This window comes from Haliotis asinina, chromosome 15, assembly GCF_037392515.1.
Source record: "Haliotis asinina isolate JCU_RB_2024 chromosome 15, JCU_Hal_asi_v2, whole genome shotgun sequence".
Lineage (NCBI taxonomy): Eukaryota > Metazoa > Mollusca > Gastropoda > Lepetellida > Haliotidae > Haliotis > Haliotis asinina.
This window is the reverse complement of record NC_090294.1, coordinates 22,349,298-22,373,227: the sequence shown is the minus strand read 5'-3', so window position 1 is coordinate 22,373,227 and position 23,930 is coordinate 22,349,298. Positions and strand designations below refer to the sequence as shown.

Below are 23,930 nucleotides of genomic sequence, written 5' to 3'. Positions count from 1 at the left end.
TGCACAAGCCAACACAAGCCTCATTGTCTGTCGGCCGATGACATCAGCAGAATCTTCTGACGTTAATCCAAGAGTCAGTTCCAATCGGTTCACTTGGGGCGGCACAAGCTGATTCAGCTGTCGCATCAAGATGATCTCAGAGAATGTCAGTTAGGTAGTCAGTTAGAACGCGGCCATACATTGACGCTAACGTTGTGGAAGTATTCTCGAGCAATCTTGCCAGTGTGAGGCCTTGCGTTGTCCACAACTTCCGCTCCATGCCATGGCGATGCTCCCACCGTAGATATCACCTTCTTGAACGCAGTTTCGGTCGCTTTCCCCTACGTCGATAAACACAAACACTGCTAACTCTGGACCGACTTCCATCTGTAACGCAGTCACGTAGCTGCGACCATTTCCTGTCCAGTCTGCATTGGCGGCGTAAACAGGTAAAGGGCATTCCATAGGAGCCGCAGCAGACTCTTATTCCTTCCATACCAAGTCGTCGAGGAATTAGAGGAGACAAGTAAGATTTTGTTCATTGTGTTCCAGGTAGATGTTATTGTCACTACAAGGAGCAAGCAAATGGATTTACAGAATGAAGGGCCAGTGGCGAGGAGACTTGTTGAAGTCGGGGGACCAGAATTACAGGCTGCCTGTCAGAGAGAGAGAGGCCAAAAACCTGGTCCAATTGTTGTCACGTCTGGTTTCAAGCTGACCTGCAAAAAGGTGTATCATGTTTATTTGAAGCCATTCTCACCACCTACATGGCCGTTGTTCCTTCAGTCGCAACAGACAACTGTGCCAAAGGTAAAGCTGTATTAGACAAAAACTAATTAATATCATTGGTGACAGGTGTGAGCTTCCAAAAGGATTGTGGAAATTTTCCTTGATAATTCTAATTAAATAAATATAAGTGTTTCGTGGGACAGGTTTACTATCCCTTCGAGTTTGGAGTGACACATACAAAGTCACTTCCTCTTGAAGTCATGTCATCAAATGACGTGTCAAATTAATTCATAAAAAAAAACACAAAGCATGTTCCCTTCTCATGGTTGTGCAAAGTGTTATGGGTTGTGCAAAGTATTATGGGACCCGTGAAGGTCCGGGGCAGAATAGGCCTTCAGCAACCCATGCTTGCCATAAAAGACGACTATGCTTGTCGTAAGAGGCGACTAACGGGATCAGGTGGTCAGCCTCGCTGACTTGGTTGACACATATCATCGGTTCCCAATTGCGCAGATCGATGCTCATGTTGTTGATCACCGGATTGTCTGTTCCAGACTCGATTATTTATAGGCCGCCGCCATATAGCTGGAATATTGCTGAGTGCTGCGTAAAACTCAAATCACTCACTAACTCACTCACTCAAGCACAGTGTTATGGTCACGTTGATTTTAATTCACTCATAAAATATCTCGCCAAAGGTTCAATCTGAAAGCAACGGTCTTATGGTAAAACATTTATTTAAACCACCTAAGTTTACTAGTAAGGATATTGTGAAAGTTTGGAAGGATTGTGAAGTCCAAAAAATGAAAGTAAAGGTTGGACTATCTAGTATAATTATAGTGCTCCAAATGGTCGAAGAAGGCACCTGAACTGAATTGAAACACCAATACACCACCTCCCGGGATATTTCAAAATATATTTACTAATTACACACCTCCTGTTGATGTTCAGAAATGGAAATAAATACACACATCGCCATAAAGCGCAGGTGATGTTACTAACAGTACACGTGGCATTGCATTTAGATTTTTTTTCTGTTGATGGACATGACTATGCCAGTCCTCACTCGATACAAACGTCTCTTTGTGAATTTTAGTTGAACCTAACAAATTGTTTTTGCAGGATGTCACAGACATGGTGAAGGATTGTTTAACAGCCGCTGGCAGACACAACTGTTCAAGTATCGCAATGCCAGCACTTGGTTCAGGGCAAGCTGGATATCCCCAAGATCTGGCAGCTGAGGCTATGTTAACAGCTGTACACGATTTCTGGGCCCAGAACCCAGGGACATCCCTAACAGACATTAGAGTTATCCTGTATCCCAAGAATAAGAAGATCATACAGGTTTAGTGTATTTCCATTTACATCATATCATAATATTTGTGTACACCATAAACCGAGTTAAAGTCCATCTTCAGTATTCATCAAATTTGGGTGTTTGCATTCCATGGATTTTTCACATGCTCAGTGTACATGCAGCAATTAGAATACATTACACAGCCTCATTCTAAGTGAAGGTTATCTTAAAATAGCAATAGTTCATCACCAATGTAACGGCTGATCACCTAACAAAACTAGGAAGATTTGTGATATGGTAGTCTTTTAATTACCATCTGACCACATTAAAGGTGAAAGGTCAATGTTGTCTACAAATCAAAAAAGAAAAGACCGGATAAAATATCCAAAAGTCATCAACAAGTATGATAGAGTATTATGTTTATAGAAATACTTTCGATAATTGTATAATGGCATCGATATCGTCCTTAAATGAATTATAATAGCTTTATTTGCCATTTGTTAATTACTAGAATGGTAAATTGTTATTTCATTGAAGTCGAGGATAAAGTTATGGCATCGGCGAAACCAGGAAACAGCAGTTGGTGTCCACAGTTACGTGCGCCAATTGTTCTCCCCTCCATGCGGGTCTATTTCTTTCTGTTTAACCGAAGTTTCCTTTTTTCCACTGTTTTTCAACCTAGAGATTTCTTCTGGGTGTGGAAAGGGTTTTATCTCTTTTCTTTACCACATCGTAATAACTGGAATGTCAGTGAAGCTGAGGGTAAAGTGATAATCGGCAAACCCCGGAACTAATACTTGCTTTCCTTAGTTACGATGTGGTACATGCGCATGACCTTCACCTTCAGCTTTTCTCACAGCCAGATCTCCAAATGACGATCGATATACATTATCAAGTTCTTATTTTTTTTTATTTTATTTATTATTATTTTTATGGATACATTCAAATTCATGACATCAATAAGTAATATACATGTACCATTGTCTACACACAAAAAAACGTTGGGTTATTTTGATTAAATAGAGGTCTGGAACCAACTCAACATAATCTAATTTGTTTAGGTTTCTTATGGAGATCCTATATATTGATTACACAGGTGTTTAAGGATAAAGTCCAGAAAATGGAAACTCATGGACAAAGAACTTCACGTGAGTTGTACATGTGTCTTTACGTTTAGTGCTACTCTGGTTTCTGTTGCCCCCATGGTACGATGTATAGGTACCACACATGCTAGTACCGATGATTAGCCTTGATAATGATTACACTCTGAGATTGTGTGTTCGAACCCCGGATGAAAGTCAGCTCAACAAAGTACGTTATATGTTGATTATTAGCCTGGATGAAATCCTGGACAGGTTCAAAGCTTCCCGTGATGAAACAATGAAATATCTTGCCCATGCTTACTGTTGTTGCGCTTACCTATCTGCCCAAACAGGCTGATCTAATGCATGAATACTCGTTGCAGTCCAACACAAATTAATGAAGAATTAATCATGTTTGTGCTTCAGATTCTGGAAGGAGGGTGATCCTCACTCGCGGATCAATTACCAGGTTTAAGGTAAAAACACCAAAAACATGTAAAACAAGATGTCCACCCATGCATATGCTACCCAACAAAAGTTTAGATTCACTCGTGTAAATGTAGTCACTTACTTCAGTCAACTCTTACAAACTAGATTTTGCAAAATATTCCACACTGTTTCAAGCTACTGTATACACAAGAAGTGACGTATCGTAAAACAAATTTGTAAAGTTGAAAAGATTATTGTCATGAGTTCAATAAATGATAAAACTCGGTGAGAAATTCTTAACAAAACTTTACACCATAGACGCAGCTGTTCACAGGCACAATATTTGCACATGCTATCTAGCAAATCTATGCCTCATCCTCGTGCAATTCACCAAGAGCGTATTGCTGAGTGGGGCATGAAAGACTCACTCTCTCACTTATGTAGACCGGTGATGGGTATTACCGAACAAGCAGCTATTACCGAACAAAATTCCATTTTCCGTTTTGTTTTCTCAAGTTGCCGATCTCTACAGCAATTGTGATGCTCGTGACATGAAAGTAAAACTTCCTCTACCGGAAGAACGCTCGAAATCTATATTTCAAAAGACGCAGTGAAGGAAACTGACGAAAAGACAAGCACATGGCATTACATCCTTAAACGTCCTGCGTATGTCGTCGAGTCTTGCTCTAAACTGGGATACCCCATTCTAAATGTAACACCATGGGTATTTAGGTGCATTACGTAGTTCCAAACCATAATGCAAGGCTTTGTTAGCCATATATAGACAGAACCGTCCGGAAAACGCTAACCCTTCATCGTGTAGCCCTGTCGTCCTTTCCCGAAAAACGCCATTGACCTCAGCAATGTTCTCTGCTGCAATAAGGCCGCTTGCGTCGCTTATTTGTTGATTCTGAAACAAACGGTGTTAATTACCCCATCTGCTTTATAAACTGTGAAGACAAACACAAATCGCGATAATTATGCGTGTCTTCATTCTCTAGTGGTAGGTGTTATAATTGTTTAACCAACCCCCCTCCCTCCCCACCACCTTCCCGCTGTACGCGCATACGTTATCTGGTATATAGCTGCTCAGCACCACACCTGATGATAAGTACTTTTTATGCCACATGAAGTGTGTTTAACTCATGCTCATATATGTAAATTGCGTAAATATACCCGCATAAATTATTTCATATGCTGCGTTCATGGCAGTATTTGAATGGTACATGCGTGACTTGTTTTACAGGCATGGTTACGGGAGAATGTTATCATCATTAACTGGATGCTGAGATAAAGCATCAAACAATAATATATCTGACCTTGTTTGCAACAACATGTATGCTCTCATACAAATACATGCTTTATGGGTTGTGGTTACACTATACCGTTGTAGGGCGTGTACCAGGTATATCAGTATATTGAGAGAAGACGATTTTGAATATTAAGGCAAGACCACACCACTGTAAACAGTACGTCATCTCTTTTATTTTTCATTCTTTCCAAAATTATTCCTTATTCGGAACAGGCCGCAAGCAAATCTAAATGAATTCCTTTCACCCATAACGTCGAGTGAAAAATATCAAGCAGGACCTCGCTACACTTCTCAATATTTGTTTGGTTGGTTTGGTGTTCATGGCCGCACTCAACATTATTCCAGCTATATATTGGAACGAACTAAATTATATATATTTCAGTAAAACCCTGGAGATCGGAGTATATAATATGAACGAAATGACCACATTAGAGCTTAAACAAAGAGGTCGTCAGCTAGATGAATAGCCCGGATTAACACGACAGGAGTGTTCGGAAAAGCCCGAGGATTGCAAAATTTGACAATTGGATCGTGTCAAACATTTGCCTGAAAAAGGTTTACTAAGCGGGATTCAGTAACTCGTCTCCACGTGAATATGATGCACATTGAGAGGTCCGCTGTGTGTATCAGGTATTGTTATGTGTGACGAAACACGGTAGGAATTAGGCGGGATGTGATGTTAGCTGTTCGGTAATATCTGACGCCGTTTGTGGAGAAATTCATCTTCGATGTAACCATGTGTATATATCTTAATTATAGTAAGTGCTTTAAGTGACGATTTAAAACATTAATTTGAATACATTTGTTTACAACAACATATTTTCCTTCATTCAAGTGTACATTGAACTTTACCACACAGGCAAACGTCATTGTGAATCCGACTGACAATAAACTAAATCTGACAAGAGGAAGGCTGTCAAAGGCTATAGCAGAAGCAGCCGGTCCAGCTGTAGAAGCCCAATGCCGGAGGATATACCAAACTGGATTTCACGGACTGGCAGTGACTTCAGCTGGTCTTCTACAGGCGTCTGAAATCTACCATGTAGTCATATCCCCATGGAACGCTGCACAGGGTGCTGAGGTATTTGAATAAGTATACAATCACGTTCAGTATCCCAGTTGTCACGTTATCTTTCTATCAAAACGGCAATGAAATATGCCATGTATATATGTTATCTACTTGATCATGTAAATACACACAGACTGAAATCTAACTCACAAAAAGGTAGAAAAGCTGACCCTGCGACAAAATGTATCGGCGTGAAAAAGTCATACTCTAAGTCTAGATATGCGTTACCATGAGTGCTGGATAATTTCAGTCTTTTTGTCTGTGTTTTACGTTGAACTTTGATATTGCGCAAATTATGTCATATATCTGTCACGTAAGCAATCAAGGTACTGATAAACTGGTACAGCTTTTTTCTGAAAACAAAGCGACAGATCAGAAACACCTACGACGAGTGTCATCAAGTCAACAAGGGGAGGTAATAGAGCACGCGTTTATGAATAGTCTCCATTTTACACTTATAGAAACGCTAAATGTCTTATACCTGAAGTGTATATATTTTTTCACAGTAGCTCCTTGAGAGCAAGAAGTCACGTAGCTAACGTTGATGAAGTTTGCAATTTTGTTTCCCACACTTAAAAACTTTTGGTTACACTAGAACCTGCACAAGGCTGTTATTCTGTGTCTGGAAGAAGCGAGCAGAAACAAGCACACGAGTTTGTTGTTCCCAACGCTTGGGATAGGATTGTCGGGATATGATAAAGACGTCTCTGCTAGGATAATGTTCAGAGCCACAGACGCCTTCTGGGTAACCCATCCTGACACCACGCTAACTGATGTCAAGATTGTCATATACGACAAGGACAATGATGTGGCAAAGGTAGGTCACGGTTATATGATCTGCAATCTAATACAGAAACCATAGCAAGAATCATGGTTAAGTATTGTTGAGAATATACGAATGACTGTGCTGATAGGCAGTGATGGAGTAGCCTTGTGGTTCAACTGTTCGCTCGTCATGCAGAAGACTCGGATTTGATTCCCCACATGTGTGAAGCCCATTTCTGGTGTCCTCTGATGTGATGTTGCTGGAATATTGCTGAAAGCGACGTAAAACTAAACTCACTGATACATTTATGACACAGAGTTCTTACCAAATATATAACTACACCATTCTATTTCCAAGGCATTTGAAAAAGAGAGCAGATCGTTTTACGGTCAGCCCACCTCAATCAGGAGGGGTCGACAACTGAAAACAGACAACGTATGCACAGGTTGGCGTTTTTCACCGATATTTTAGATTAATTATAATCAACATTTTTCTTTACTTCCAATGTGTCGATCCTAACCGCCTACGGTGTCCTGAAGTATCCTGAATAAAATGGCATGAAAAATAAATGATGACATCATGTCAGCACCACAGATAGTTTTATATGTATTTACTTGTTTAAATTGTTCCTTTGAACCCGTGAAGTCCTGGAGTAGAATAGGCTTTCAGCAACCAATGCTTGCCCTAAAAGGCGACTATGCTTGTAGTAAGAGGCGACTAACGGGATCGGGTGGTCAGGCTCGCTAACTTGGTTCACACATGTCATCGGTTCCCAAATGTGCAGATCGATGCTCATGTTGTTGATCACTGGATTGTCTAGTCCAGACTCGATATAATTACAGACCGCCGCCATATAGCTGGAATATTTCTGAGTGCTGCGTAAAACTAAACTCACTCACTCTTTCTTTGATATACATACCACAACAGATGAACCATATGACGTAAGTGGAGGAGTTACATTTGGCAACATCCACTTCATTCTGAAACATGGAGATCTGCTTCAAGAAAAAGTGGACTGCATCATAAATAGTGTGGATTCACAGTTCAATCTTCAGAAAGGTAATTTCCCTTATATTATTTCCGAAATTTGGTCAGTCTTCTTTTACTGTGTGTTTGTATGTAGTTTTAAACTGCACTCAGCTATATCAATATTCTGATATAATATTTATGATTCTTAACTAGATTTAGGTGAAACGCTGGAACTGTGGAAATGCGGTTTGTTCATGTTCAATTCATTTGTTTGTACGAAACATGTATCTTCAGTGAATGTCTCCTATTTGATTATTAAATATGTAAGTAAAGCTGATTTAGCTTGGAGATCTTCAGGTGATTTGTTCTGATATATATTTCCCGACAACAGTTTACGAACATCATACCTCGGGGACTCTGTGTTGTTTTTGTTATTATTCTTCATTGAATACAGTCCTGTGGCAAAGATATATGGGCTTTAACCTTTTTTTGAAAAACTTTGGTAAAACCTCAACACCAACGATTTGAGAACAAGTCTTAATTTTCCCACGGATTCCATCAGACATTAAGTCAGAAAATCTCAAAGCACTCTTGCCCAACACATACTATGATTTTTTTTGCTTGATGTTCGAAGAAATGGTTGAAGTTTAATTGTGAACACACTAAAAAAACCTTAACATCGTATCAGTTCATTTCAGAACCTGTATTAGGGAACTGGTATATTCCTTTTGCCACCTCTATTTTTGTTACATTTATATCAGATCGGACCTGCCTAACACACTTATTTTCAAGGTGTATAAAAGTGGATAAAGTGTTTTCTGAGGTGTAAAAGTGTACAATCTCATAAGGAATATGGTTCGGCTCCTAGCATGTCTCTCGAATCCGCTATATCAATGTTTGCACGGCAATATGTAGAATAGCGCCTTTAGTTGATCTGATCTGTTTATTCCGGTGAAGAAAGGGTATTTCTCAATAAACTTTTGCCCGATGAGTATTTTTTGGATTTTCGGGTTGTCATTGACTTGGTCAGCCACACTGTTCCATTTGTACGCAATCGGAAAATATCGGTAGGACTCAGATGTGTCTGTTAATAGCATTGGTAAACCATATTGGAAGAGTAGACAAGTTCGTTCTCAGTGATGGTTCATTCTAACAGTTGAACTACAGTGTGGAATGAAACGAATTTTTTGACGAATATAACTCGATTGGGGTACAATATGCTATGTGGCGTACAGTCGTATTTAATTATAAAAAAATCGTACAAAACACGCCTCAATAAGCCAGGTAAGCAGGTCTGGCAGATGCAGATGTGAGTAGAAGTGTTGATTTCATTCAGGTTTTAAGTGTGTGAAGTTAAGGGACTTCGACTGTGTGTGAAAATCTTATAGTGAGCCAGCACACATTAAAGTATACTCTAAAACATGTCATCAGGTCGGACAACATGGACAATTTCTTTTAAGAAAGTTTTCCTTTACTTGCAGGAATGATTAATCAGGCTCTCTTGCGAAGGTTTCCAAGCGTGGGAACTGATAACCGAACACAAAAAGGTGAGCTGGAAACGCTTTAGCAAGCCTCATGGACATGTAGCTTCAGTGTATTTTATTATTAAGTTGGAGGATGTTTTCAATGACATGTAGCTTCAGTGTATTTTATTATTAAGTCGGAGGATGTTTTCAAGGGCATGTAGCTTGAATGTATTCAGGTATAAAGTTGGAGGGTGTTTTCAAGGACATGTAGCTTAAATGTATTTTCTTGTAACGTTGGAGGATGTTTTCAGAACATCTTGCTGAGCATAAGTGTAAAAGTTGATATATCTGGCATTATTTTTGTAAATTAGTCTGCTTTACTGAATATCAAATCATGATATTTCTTCAGAGAACATTAGAATCGTCAATTGGGTTGCATGCACAGTAGTTTTGTTTTGAATCTCTATCAACGACGGCCCAGAAACTTTAGGATTTGTCAATCTGTTACGGTTTAGAAATGACTGTGACAAGAGACTTCCCAGTCCCCCATAAACCAGCAAAATAACAAGCCATAAAATTATTATAATAAGCTATGGTATTATATAATTATATATAGAATAAACATGGTTACAATGAATGAGAGTACCGATTTATAATACAGTACTCTTTGGTCTATAGTTCCTGATCCTTGTAAGTATATTGACTGAAGACTGACAGCTGGTGAAAGTTCAATGTAGCCGAGGCCTCTTGAACGGTGCAAGTTGATGTTAGCAGAAAGATGAGCGTAAATCCAAAGTAGTCCCACAGATATCTCAGCAACAATACTTTTTATACCTATTGTACAGTTCCAGAGAATATTAACAAGAGCAACACTACACCACTATCAATTAGAAATTACTGAAATCCAACTTTCTTACACCGAAAACACGTAGAGCCAAACAACCAAAGGAGAGCTAACTCCTCGCCACACTTTTTACAGGTGAAAATACGTAACCTGAGTTCTATGCGTGAGTTCAAATCGACGCCCAGCGCTTTAAACTTTTGTTACCTATAACAACTAAAAGTTAATTAATGTGACATTATATTTACAAAAAATACATTCTCATAACAAATCAGAACGCTTTATGAATATTGTATATGCACTGGAAACTATTAAAAAAAGAGTTGCACATGAAAATTAATTACAATTTTGTTTGTACATATGTTTTTCACATTTCCATACATTGTCATCGTTAAGTTATTAGATGGATTTCATTTTTGTCCCATATTTTCATGATGCTTGAACGTAATTTTATTATTTGATTCCATACATGTGCCTTCTGGTTACGTTTTTCAACAGAAAAAGATGTCCGTTCTAAAGGCTTAACAGTGTCACAAGTAGCAGGAGCGACATTCAACACTGTTATCCACTTTGAGGAATTTCACTTCGAACATGACGTTAAAAAAATACTGAAAACCTGCATCAAACAGGCAGATAAGCAGCGCTGTTCATCTGTGGCTCTACCAGCTCTTGGACAAGGTAAGCATGGAGTCCATTCTGAAAAAGAGGCGTCACGAGTGGACAAGTCATCTAAGGCGTTGTAAATATCTATGCAGATGTGACTAATATTTATTTGACGTATTTAACATCAGTTCTGAAAGAATGTGCGCATGGTTGGTCGTAGAAGTTCTTTGGGCAGACTAACAGAATATTAACCTTTGAATTAATACATAAACCTGACCTGAGGTAATGTGTTACAATTGGGATTCTCGTCTCAGATATTATTCTTTCAAATCATCATTATCCCCATTCTCTAATTTCCGGATGCATCGTGAAAACTGGAACTTCTTCCCGAGGGCAATACTCAAAAGATTCTTCTAGACAGAACTCAGTCATGTCATTTTTGTTTCTCCACATTGCTTGCATTTTTCAAGTTGAATCTAAGCCAATGTAACACGTGTTCTGATTAGACAGAAAAAAGGGGTATAAATCTGCTGCCATTTTTTGCCGCTAGAGGATTATATGAGAACCGCGAAATATGGCCGTATTAGAACAGAGGTTGGTAGGAAGATATGACAAGTAACCTCTGTGGGAAGAGAATGCATTATCCCGTGCTTGTGAGTTCCAGGGGTGGACGTGCATCATTTCATGTTTGGCTGCTTACATCATTGAAAAACTGATTTAACCGAAACAGCATTAAACCAAACTACCCACCCACCCCCATCCCCCACCCATTCAGGCATAGTCCTTATACCCTAACGTCCACCAGCGTGGAGAGAGGACCCGAGTGTGTGGTTCCAAGCTCTATAATTTGGAACAGGCTTAATTATATCAGTAACAGACCCGTCTCAAGTGTAAAAAAGATACTTTTAATTGCATTGTTCCATTCCATTGTTATATTTTAATCGTTAACGCAGTTGTCATACTTCCAAAGCACAGTCATTTAAGATATGAAGAAACCAGCCTATGATAGATAGTTATAAACATCTGACATATCCCTGAGACACAGCAGTGGTAGTAGGGAAGTCAAACGGTTAAAGCGGTAGCTCGTCAGGTCGAAGATCTGATTACCCACATGTGCACAATATGCGACACCCATGTATGCGAAGTCCACGTTGCTGGGATATTGCAAACATCGTTAGAGGGCTTCACTCATGCACTCGCCCACTCACTCAGACACAGCAACAATGACTCCAATGAAGCCCTAACCTTACATCATGTGTTATAAAAGCTGTTTCGAGCTGAAAATATGCATATTATAGCTGTTACCTAGTAAATCAAACTATTTTTTTAAAAAAACACAGTTGGTTCAAACTGTTGCACAAGGGTGTTTGAAAGATGTATTTATAATTGTACTTCAAAAATACAGAAACAAAATCAGTAAATCGTTTTGGGGAAAATATATACTTCTCAAAAGTAACTAACTTTTATCAATGCAATGTGTCTAGGTCCTCGCGGTGGAGTTCCTGAACATCTGCTGATGGACTATCTCTATGATGCTTTGCAAGACATGTCGAACTTGAAGTATGTCACCGAAGTGAGACTCGTTCTTTACGAAGCAGACAGATATGACAGATTCAACGAATTACTGACATCTCTGCTGAACAGACGAGGGATAGCCAAGAAGCCTTTCTTTGGTGACAGGAATAAAGGTATTATGACACATAATGATGCAGAAACATGTGTCATCACTTTACAAGTCTAAGTCTTCTTTCCTACATTTGTGTAAATTGTATTGCGTATGGTAATGTTCATAACACGGATATATTATGCTTTTCTTGAAATGTTCAACATGACCATCAACTTTCTGTTTTCCTTTAGGGCATAGGGGCGCAAAGCCCAAAACGCAGCCGGGATACCCTCAAGCTGAACCCCGACTCCGCCACGTCCAGGAACACATTCATCCTGGTGGCGTCGTGGTGACATTTTACTCTGACAACCGTGAAAGCATTCAGTCTGCGAAGGAGAGACTTGAAAATGCTCGTAAAGAAGACTTCGATGATCAAGTTGTCGAGAATGAGACAGTCAAGGCGTTAGATGAAGAAAAGGTTTGTCACTTCATATTTCTTTTTGTAAAACCAGGGGATATCTGTTAATTTCAAGGGCATCAACAGGGGATTTGTTTTGGGATGGGTGTTTGTTCTCGGGAAGAATATTCTCCATCCTTTTACAAATCATTTATTCAGTTTCATTATTGAAACCTATTAGTATTCAATTACATATTTGTTTGTGTCTTTTGTATTAGACAGGATTACTGTTAACGATTGCTGATTCATTTGACGGAAGAGGTGAGAACGTATGTTGTATCTTATTCAGATCTGCAGGCTACAAGGCTTTGCGAAGCAGCGTGGCGTTTCCATAGACATCAATACACGCATTGGTAGAATCAGATTACAGGTAAGCCGTTACTGGGGCATCTACCTTTACCTTGACATTTTTTATGTTATCTGCGATGTTCAGTAATGAAAGTAAGATGAATTAACACTAAATGTCGTGGATGTCATCTCAGCCTTTCCTGGCATTCAGTCCGTGAAGGTCCCGGGGTAGAATAGGCCTTCAGCAACCCATGCTTGCCATAAAAGGCGACTACGCTTGTCGTAAGAGGCGACTAACGGGATCGGGTTGTCAGGCTTGCTGACTTGGTTGACGTATGTCATCGATTTCCAGTTGAGCAGATCGATGCTCGTGTTGTTGATCACTGGATTGTCTGTTCCAGATTTGATTATTTACAGACCGCTACCATATAGCTGGAATATTGCTGAGTGCGGCGTAAGACTACACTCACTCACTCACTGCTGGCACTCAGTCTCCAATATACGTGTCCTAATCCAGGGTCTAAAGGACGATGTTGCTGCAACGTGCAAATATGTGTACGAAATCTGTCTGGAGCAAAAGGATGAAGAACATGCAGAAGCTGTAGGAGCGTGTGTGCAGTGGTACTTCATGGACACCTTGGACAATGGAGACGAGGAGCTGGTGGAATATGACCAGAATACAAACAAACTCATTGAGAAAAGATTTAGAGGTAGCGGAGACAACTATGAACTTGAAGATACAGAAGGGGTGAAATACATAATAGACTTCAAGGACATGGTGGAATACAGAGATGATGATATGAGCACAAAGGTCACCGTTGTCAGAAAGGATCTCATCCAAGGTATGTTGCAGTGCACAATATACAACCAATTGTTGTTGTAAAACTGATGCATCCAGTAAATATATTCAAAGGCATTTATGTGGGTGAGGCAGTTTATATCCACGATCGTCAGATGTATTTGATGTGACTTATTGTGTAGGAAGACTGAAAGAATACTTTAGTCTCTCCATTACTTTTGGCATTGGGTGGCACTTGATTTATTTCCATATTCAGCAACATGGAAAGGCGCAGGGCTCAGTCGAATTTGGTGACCTTTTCAAGGTCATGGAGACACTCTGAAGATTTCAGCTTGTTATCCCGCATGTCAGCGAGATATCCCAAGAACCGTTAACTACACTTTCTTCATACTTGGCACCAACCTTCATGTAAGGAAGGTGTAAAGCCCTGCCGATTTTGGTGACATCCGCTTGATTTTCAAGGTCACAGGGACACTTTGATTTTAGCATGTTAATTTGAATTGGCAGCAACATATTTCAAGATCGGGTTTTCTTCATACACTTTCAAGACTTCCCTCGAATGTTTATCAACACATGTTTTTCATGTGTCATAAACTATGACATTCATGTCAAGATCAAAGCCAGCCTTGAAATTATTTGTGTGTTTGAACAACTAAACAGCAAGATATGAAGAAAGGTTGACTGGTCATGTTTTCGTTGACATTTAACTTCATCTCAAACTTTCATTATTTTTTTAAGTTTGATGTGATAGTATGCGGCAGGGGATTATGTCACCTTAGTGACAATGGTTCTTATTCCATTGGGCTGGTACTTATAAACAGTCTGAATCTGTACAAGCACCAGAAATATGCACATGCAATATTTCCCGAGATCAGATTGAAACCAAATTTGTCTTCGTCTTCTCCCCTTGCTGTTCGTCTTTGTCCCTTTCTCATTTTTCTCCTCGGTCCTCTCCTCTTCCGTCCTCTTCTTCTCTATCCCGTTCTCCCTGATCTCCCCCTTTGCTCCTTGCTCCTCTGCTATCTCCTTTTTCAGTAAAGTAGTCATTTGTGTAAATGTTTGTACGCTTTTGTGCCCAGCTGCAGAGTTCGACCCTCCACACAATTGGGAGCCTATGGGTGCCAGTGAGAATCTGAAGGTCTGTAGGATTGGACAAGACAGCGCGGAATACAGAAATGTAGCTGGGTCATTTTCCAGCTCAAAGAGTACAATAATAAAGGTGAGTATTTCACCACTTTCACAAGACATGTGTTAAATTTTGAATCATAATTATTCTGCCTGTGTCTGTATCGGTAGGTAAGCGATATGTATACAAGACATTACTTGAAAAATGCAGTTGCTTAATTGTGTTTGGAGGTAGTAGAACAAGAGTACTCCTTTAAGTTAAGACACTGAGCACGATCAACTGACAATAATGTTTAGACACTTAAATTACATATTTTGGGGATCAAACTTCTCTTACACGTTCATAATTTAGGTTTTGTCATATGACCATGCAATTGTCGCAATCCACCTGCTTTCTCCGAAACGGTGAACTGAACTCATAAGGTCTTCGTGTTCATTGAGAAATTGGTATTTCTTAGCTTTATATTGAATACCTGTATATGTTTTGCCCTGCTGTCAGATCGAGCGCGTCCAGAACAAGTCTCTGTATAAGCAGTACATGGCCAAGAAAGATGAGTTCAATAGGAGACAATCCGTGACAAATCAGGAGAGACAACTCTGGCACGGAACAGCTACAGAAGCCATACCTTCCATCAACAGATACGGCTTCAACAGAAGCTACTGTGGCAAAAATGGTAAAATGAGAAAATTTGTAACAATTTTAGAATGGTTTAATGGAAAGGCACAACATGTGATGTATGACAGTGTTTTATGATACTAGTGTCAGTCGGTAATGGGAAAGATAAAACATTGTGAAACCATATGGAACACATCAAATTTAAGATATCGGTCATTTAATAAGCCAAACGCTACAAATTGATACCCTTTTAGGAGCTCTAAGTACTCCATTCAGATCGCAGACAAAAACTGTAACTTGCAGTTAAAATCAATTGCCAGAGTGTGATTCATTCTGGTTCGGAATATTGATATTATACATTTCGAAACTTCCACTGCTTCCCGTGATGTACTAAACAACGCTCATAGTATGTTGAGGCAAGCATCCGTGTATGGTGCAAGTCTTAAGGTATTCTCACATATTCTTGGCATCACGCAGGAGTGAGAGAGTGAGTTCAGTTTTACGCCGCGCTGATCAATATTCCAGCTACATGGCAGCGGTATGTAAATATCGAGTCTGGACAATCCAGTGGTCAACAGCATGAGTATCTATTTGTACAACAGGAACCGATGACGTGTCAGCCATGTATGCGAGCGAGCCTGACCAACCGATCGCTAATCGCCTCTTACGACAAGCATAGTCGCCCTTTATGGCAAGCATGGGTTGCTAAAGACCTGTTCTACCCCAGATCTTCACGGGTCTTTTGCCATTATTTCAGTATTGCCTCATCGTAGATATTGTAGGGCAGTTGGTTTGTGGTAGGACGAACCAGACCATTCACGTTGTCTACACTCCATGTACGTACGGCCCATCAACTGCTTCATGATGTCTGTAAGGGCATTACTTGAGGTGCCAGGGTTTTGAGTTCAGGTTCCTGGTTGACAAATATAAACCAAACATTTGCACAGTCAGGTCGCATGCAGACACAAACATCCAAGGTGTAGAAATGCAGACATGAAAGCATACATACCGTTCTAAACTACCTTTGACTTGAGTATTGGTACATCACTCTATTAATAATAAGTTTATTAAAGTAATCATCTATAGTCTGTTTGCAGTGAAAACGTAACGTAAACAACAATAAACGTAAATCGGATAACTCAAAATAAGATTGCGAATCCTCCCAATGCCATTTGAACACTGAAATCTCATAATTGTATACAACTTAGGACAAAAGTTGTTTTACAAACAATCATAGATTCAAATCGGTATTATTGGTGTGTGTTACAAGGGGGTAAGCGCAGTAGTTGGAACAGTGAACCAAATGCACCCGTGGAGCATGATGAGTGTTAACTTAGACCAAACCTGCTTGTTCTCGGTGTTTCATTTAAAGTAAATACTCCCCTGTAATACAAACAAACTATTATCGTTTGTTAAACAACTTTCATCCTAAGTTGAATAAAATTCCGAGATTTATATGTTCAGTTAGCAAGCTAAAATCATAAGGATTCGCAGTCTTAATTTCACTTTATCCGATTTACGCCTATTGTTTAAAATGAAATTTATTGGTAAGTTTTCACTGCAAACAGACTATAATTACTATGCTAGTTTTAATTTCGAAAACGTATGTCAGCGATCACAGTGTATTAATCACAGACATGTGATTACAAGACATGCATATATGGCGTTAATGTTAAATTCATTTTCAGCTGTTGCCCATGGCAACGGGGTCTACTTTGCCGTTGACGTCAACTACTCAACACAAGACAAATACTCCCGTCCCGATCCTGGTGGCAACAAGTATATATACCTTGTGGACGTTTTGACAGGGCAGTACACGGTGGGCAAGTATGGGATGAGGGTTCCTCCTCCCTTAGATCCGGCCACTCCAGCAGTTCTCTATGACTCTGTTGTGGAAAATATCCAACAACCAGGAATGTTTGTCATTTTTAATGACACACAAGCATACCCAAAGTACCTTATCACGTATAAGTGAAAACGGTACAGGCATGTAAGCGCCTCCTCATGTGAAGTAGTTTGCATTCTTCTGGCGATTGCTACAGTTTTGGAAGTCAAGGTTGTGTTTCAGTTTAGCAAAACAATAGAGAACAAGGAAAGTTCAACTATTATTTGACATTATTTTTGGATTTTATGTGTATCTCACCTCGTCACAATTTAATCTGCAATCCAGCGAAAGCAATGCCTAGTTTATGTCACCGATTTTGTCGACAGCCATAATCAGTTCAGTTGTTACTGTTATAATTACTGTCTTCCATCCTAGTATATTTGCGTCTCTTGGTATGATATATGTCTGAGATAAGCATTGACATGTACTTAAACAGGCTGTAAATATGATTCTAAGAAAATTATTCCAAGGTGAATGTTCATATATTTCATTAGGGGAATGCTGTAACAATTTCTCAGGTTGACTGGATGATTGCTGAGGTCAGTATCCTTAGGACGAGTTGGTGAAGTCATTATAAGCTGTTGTATCACACTGAAACTTGTTTAATTGTCCAGCGAATTATGGCACCTGAATGTTACATCTCATGTTCAAGATGGAGAATATGACATTTATTTCCTTGTTTTCCGAGATGATGTTTTTTGTCAGCTAATGGAATATATTCTTACTTTACATTGTTTAGTTTATCAACATATTTAGTTCTTGTATGTTATATTTGGAATTAGCTTGATGTTTTTTTGTCAGTTATTGGAATATAGTCTTACTTTACATCGTTTAGTTTATCAACATATTTAGTTCTTGTATGGTATATCTGGAATTCGCTTGGCTTTTTCACGTATACGTTATTATTATATTCTTTAAAGCAATTTGTGTCATGTGCGCTTCTTCTCATGAAGTAAGCCTATTTTGTTGATGGTATTGTACAAGCATGATATGCCTAACAAAAAAAATTACGATGTTACAGTGTACAATAATTACAGGATCAATGAGACAGACAGACAGACATTATAACTATAAGTATAATATTTTTTTAAATTTCAAATAACTTTATTCAGCACGCACAGGCCTATGGTACAAAAGCAAATGACAGTGTTGGCACTTTGTTTCAAACCTTTTTATGAACAAAAGCATGGTTGATATAGATCCCACTTTACCGAATAGTACGTGTTTTAGTAGTTTTAGTTATACATTAACAATTTATGAGTATATATGTATGGTAATACTGCGGAAGATATTTGTCCTAAATTCAGTGCACTAAGTACATGATGACAAAAAGTAGCTCTCATCTTCAATTACATTAAATGTACACAATTTTCTTTTGGAATATATGTACCCTTGTCATATGATCACTTTCAAAATACCCGAATCTGGATAAAGAAAGGAATAGCATTCTGAGATTGAAACCGCGGAGGTATTACTCTGTATTTAAAGCAATCAAAATTACTGTAAATTGTTCCAAATATGAAGTCAATATGTGAATAAACAAATCTTTAAATCTTTGTGATACGATGGTATAAAATGACCGAAAATGAGAAACATGACATTCTCCATAAATCATTACATTTGGGTGTAACTGGAAAACAAACTTTTTCCAATGCTTCTCCAAACCTGATTCATAACAGAATGAGTTTATCTTTTGTATCAAATATTTTGAAAGGCCACGTAAAATCTCAAACTGATTATCATCTTTATAATGACCATTATCCTCCAGGTTATTCCATCTCTGAATGAGCCCAAGCATTTCCTGCTTTCATACTTTGCTATTTTTAGAAACTTTATTGAGATCCTTCTTGTGTTGCTACAACGTTACTTGAATAACGAATATGTGTTACACTGATCAAAAGGGCTGTTCAGAGTTTCACTTTGGTCGATGTACAGTGATGTGCAGACATGTGTGTGACGTGTACAGACCGTAAGTATATTTCTCACTTGTTATAAGAGCTAGTTATAGCTAAAATATTAAATCCACTTGCCTAATGCTTGGTATTATATAGGGACTTTCAGAATTCGACATGGAAATGACCTATATAGAGGTTCTCAACGTACTCTTCAGACACCAATTCCCCGAGTGCCACGATTTCGTGCTGAAGGTCTTCAGTGGATTTGATGTTGGGAAGTTTCTTTTTTCGAATCTCTTTTGATGCGTAACCAAATGTTGTCAATTATGTTTAAATCAAAAGATTGTGCAGTCTACAATAGCGGTTGAATCTGGTTGTTTAGCTTGTACATGATGATTGACTGTGCTTGATGGATTGGTGAATTGTCATCTTGGAGTGTCAAAATCTTGTTCTGAATATGGCGAACAACTATTGGCAATAAATTTGATTCTGACACTAAGTCATGTTTGGATACATTGACTCGCCCATCAAGAATGGCAGTGTTCTAACACCTGCGAAAGTAATACATCCCTACAACATTACACTGAGACGTTTTTCAGGAGGTGAGCTGAGACCCCCTGACCTTTTGCCACACATTAACACTACTGTTGGCAGTGCCAATTTCTATTTGTGATTCATCACTAAAATCATCTGGATCCCCAAATCAGTAATTGGCGATCTTAGTTTTGATCTACACCATGAAACTTTTGGAGGGGCAGCCCACTTGAATTCGGACGAATGTCGTGATCATCCTGTGGAAGCCTTATAATTTCCTCTGAAATATTAGTCAAGAACCTGATGAATCTGTTTTCATTTATGCGTTAGTTAATATTTCATCTACTGTGAACGTCGGCGCTTCGAAAGAACACACCACTGTCGCGTATGTTAAACATTCTTGGTATCCCAGTTCGTCGCCGATTTTCACATTTCCATTCTCGCTATACCGGGAAGTAACACCATTAAGAGGACTTTTTGATATGCTAAGTAAATGGACATTTTCTCTGCCAAATGTGCCTACCAAATGTATGTCTACAATAAATTATTTCTTATCCGGTCACATGACATTCGTTCACCCAACCATGGTGTTCGCGATGACAGAAATAGGCTTCATTGTACGCGATACTTGATGAATTCACTATACTACGTGTGTACATTTTCGATTAGTCACTACTCGCCCCTTTCCGTAACCTGGCTATTCGACTTGTCCCGGAATAACACGAGTTGGTCACGAATGAGACGAATAGCGATGTTACGCAAAGGGGCGAGAGGTACCGAATGAGTAGTTACCAACAAACACAACTTTTCGCAAGTTATGCGCTAAAACAACATATAAGCTGAAAACGTGACATCCTAGGTGTCCCTTAACCTATGGCACATCACAGAATGTTACGTTCACATAGTTAAAATAAACATCAAATACGACACGGAATAATTGAGTTATGGAAAAGATGAGTGTTACACAGATCCCTGTGTCAGACATTTATGTATACTATCCCCAAAAGACCCGCATAGGCCCGAATTCTGTTGCGAAAATGTATTTTCTAACATATGTAACTCGTCCACAAATAGACTTTAGTACGTGAATTTTTACACCAGTTTTAAGGAAGGTGGTAGTGTCTATACAACCAAGTGGATACATTATGATAACGGAGACGATGAGCGCGATGGTGACGATTAGTAATCCCCAGGGTGCATTCTTTCAGTGGCGATGTTCAGTGTCGCAGAGTCAAGACTTGACATAGTGATTTTACCTTGAAGCTCCTTCAAAACGAATGCCAGTTTCTGAGAGTAATCTGGCTTTTCATTGCCAGACAGTGCATGCTCTTTGCTGCACAAAGTTAAAGTGAACGGTAGTTTCTGTTTTGGCGATGCCTTTTTAATGGTTGTAAGAAATCTCATCAAAATCAACATTTACAGGTAAAATCATTTTTTACTTGTTCAATCAAGTAAAATTATGTTATCAACGTTTTGTCACAAATTTTGACTATTGTCTCAACACAACAGGTTATGAACAGAGTTTTTAATGTACAGATCCTTTTAGGGACAGTATATTTAAGTTAACATATAATGTTTAGTTACAGGAGTCATGGATGCAAAATCAATATTTTGTCCAGCGTGGAAAACATTTACATCTTGTAATAACAGGATTGTCAGTATGTTTTTATTATCTGCATACGAGAGTATATATCTCTATTTTATATATCTCAAGTTATTTTTCATATAATTTCACTGGAAATATTCCGTGTTCCAATATTACATAATATTATCGTTGTCTAAAATGCCATTCTCAAGCGCAAAACTCTTTCTATAGCTAACTGCACATAGCGCTTTTCGAGGTAGTGTTTTATGTTGTAGAGGCAGTCATAAAGATACAGGCATTTTATCAACAGTCTTTATTAAGAATTACAGTATTTCCAATTATCAGCAATTCTATTATACACACCGTTCATCGTGTTATGTCATTCACTTATTCCTTTTTTAATGTTAAAATGTTTAATTACTATCTGAAGTTATTCAATGTTGCATACGTATCTTTTGCTTTTCCTGAAGTTGCTCAGCGGTCACGGTCTGATTGTCTACATAGTGGCGCACTCACCATCACGACCGTATCTTTCCGGAGGTACCATGGTACCATCAATTTTGCTGTCACTGGAAACGTATCTTTCTTTCACCTTTAATTTTGAATTCAAATCAGGAGAAATGCAGGTTTGTGTTTGAATGAGTCATTAAGTGAACGTAATAATAAACTACTATATCATGACCCTATCTATATTCATCTGGACAACTGATTATGAATACGAATATCTAAACATTAATTCTAAGTATGTTCACTATCGTCCCTCTACGTAATCAATAAAGAACATCCTTTGCCTGAGACACTCTGTTTTTTTGTGTCCCAGGAAAAAAATATTGCATCTATACACGGCGCTGTTTTAGTTCTGTGTGTTGTGGAGCTTTTGATCTGACAGAGACGTAAAGTACGAATCCAGACATGAAACTCCACCAGTATGCACACAGCCTACTTAAAATTCCTTGACCACTGATAGTGAGATTTTCCATCATAGGCTTTACGGGTGTAGAAAGTGAGTGGTTGGTGAAATATTGTCTAAAGAACGTGTAGTCGAAGGTTCTAAGAGCGTTCTGGATCCCGTTCCTCAACGCGATCGTAGCAATGGGTTGATCGCAACTCCCATACTTTAACATAGACGTACGACTGTCGTAGCAATGAGTTGATCGTAACTCCCCTACTTTAACATAGACTTACGACTGTCGTAGCAATCAGTTGATCGTAACTCCCCTACTTTAACATAGACTTACCACTGCCGTAGCAATCAGTTGATCGTAACTCCCATACTTTAACATAGACTTACCACTGCCGTAGCAATCAGTTGATCGTAACTCCCATACTTTAACATAGACTTACCACTGCCGTAGCAATCAGTTGATCGTAACTCCCATACTTTAACATAGACTTACCACTGCCGTAGCAATCAGTTGATCGTAACTCCCATACTTTAACATAGACTTACCACTGCCGTAGCAATCAGTTGATCGTAACTCCCATACTTTAACATAGACTTACGACTGTCGTAGGAATCAGTTGATCGTAACTCCCATACTTTAACATAGACTTACGACTGTCGTAGCAATCAATTGATCGTAACTCCCATACTTTAACATAGACTTACGACTGTCGAAGCAATCAGTCGATCGTAACTCTCTTACGACTGTCGTAGCAATCAGTTGATCGTAACTCCCATACTTTAACATGGACTTACGACTGTCGTAGCAATCAGTCGATCGTAACTCCCATACTTTAACATAGACTTACGACTGTACATGTCGTTGAGGAATGGGTCCAGGACAGAGAGAAACGTTTTGGTCAGGAGGTTAGGCACAGTGATGGTGAACAATGAGCTTAGGAAACACAATATCCCGACTGGCGCTGTTCCACCATGTATAGTCTGGTTCATAATTATTGAGAATTTTTCTTCTTACTTTGAGCTATCCTAACACCTCAACTGATTCACTGATACTTAAAACTAAGTAATGGTATAAGGGAGGTAACTCATCTTCGCCTACTGAGTATAGTACAATTAGAGTTACCTCCCCTGAATTTGTAGCAGACGTCATTTTCCTAAGTACTGTCAACAATGTCTGCTGAAGATAAAAGAAGGTTGATTTTTGAGTTGTGTAATCAAGGAATTGATGATGTAAATACATTGGCAGAGAGAACAGGAACTCCTCTTTCTACTGTGTATAGGATTAGGAAGAATTTTAAAGAGGGAAAGGTTTTTGGGCACCAGAAAGGAGCAGGGAGACCCAGAAAATTGGACTTCTCAGATCGCATCCGGCTGGGAATTTTAGCGTCTAAAAAGCAAAGGGCAAGCATCTCCACCATCAGGTATGAAATGATAGAAAGGGGATCAACAGTTGTATCAAAATCTACAGTTAGAAGAAATTTGATTGATCTTGGATGGGAGAAAAAGACTGGAATTCCTTCTCCTCTCATGAAACAAGAACATAAAGACAGGCGTGTTGAGTGGTGTTTGGCACATGAAAACTTTGACTGGGAAAATGTGATTTTTACTGATGAAAGCTCAATATGGGTATATCCCAATAATGTGAAAATATGGACAAAGTCTGCATCAGCACCGTTGTATCGACGACCTAAATA

At 38.9% G+C, this 23,930-nt stretch overlaps 1 protein-coding gene across 1 annotated transcript in view; it reads left to right on the top strand.

The window, feature by feature from the left end:
* LOC137265540 (protein mono-ADP-ribosyltransferase PARP14-like) overlaps positions 1-19,709 on the top strand; it is a 31,296-nt gene extending 11,587 nt beyond the window's left edge. Inside the window, exons 10-26 of the mRNA XM_067800959.1 lie at positions 532-789; positions 1,831-2,052; positions 3,102-3,153; positions 3,514-3,563; positions 5,688-5,909; positions 6,493-6,714; positions 7,021-7,108; positions 7,591-7,722; positions 9,114-9,179; positions 10,438-10,617; positions 12,027-12,230; positions 12,400-12,626; positions 12,895-12,975; positions 13,411-13,735; positions 14,772-14,911; positions 15,317-15,491; positions 17,122-19,709. Of these exons, the coding sequence (XP_067657060.1) occupies positions 532-789; positions 1,831-2,052; positions 3,102-3,153; positions 3,514-3,563; positions 5,688-5,909; positions 6,493-6,714; positions 7,021-7,108; positions 7,591-7,722; positions 9,114-9,179; positions 10,438-10,617; positions 12,027-12,230; positions 12,400-12,626; positions 12,895-12,975; positions 13,411-13,735; positions 14,772-14,911; positions 15,317-15,491; positions 17,122-17,408 (2,931 nt within the window). The 3' untranslated portion in view covers positions 17,409-19,709. The remainder of the gene's footprint in view (positions 1-531; positions 790-1,830; positions 2,053-3,101; positions 3,154-3,513; positions 3,564-5,687; positions 5,910-6,492; positions 6,715-7,020; positions 7,109-7,590; positions 7,723-9,113; positions 9,180-10,437; positions 10,618-12,026; positions 12,231-12,399; positions 12,627-12,894; positions 12,976-13,410; positions 13,736-14,771; positions 14,912-15,316; positions 15,492-17,121) is intronic.
* The last annotated feature ends 4,221 nt before the right edge of the window (positions 19,710-23,930 follow it).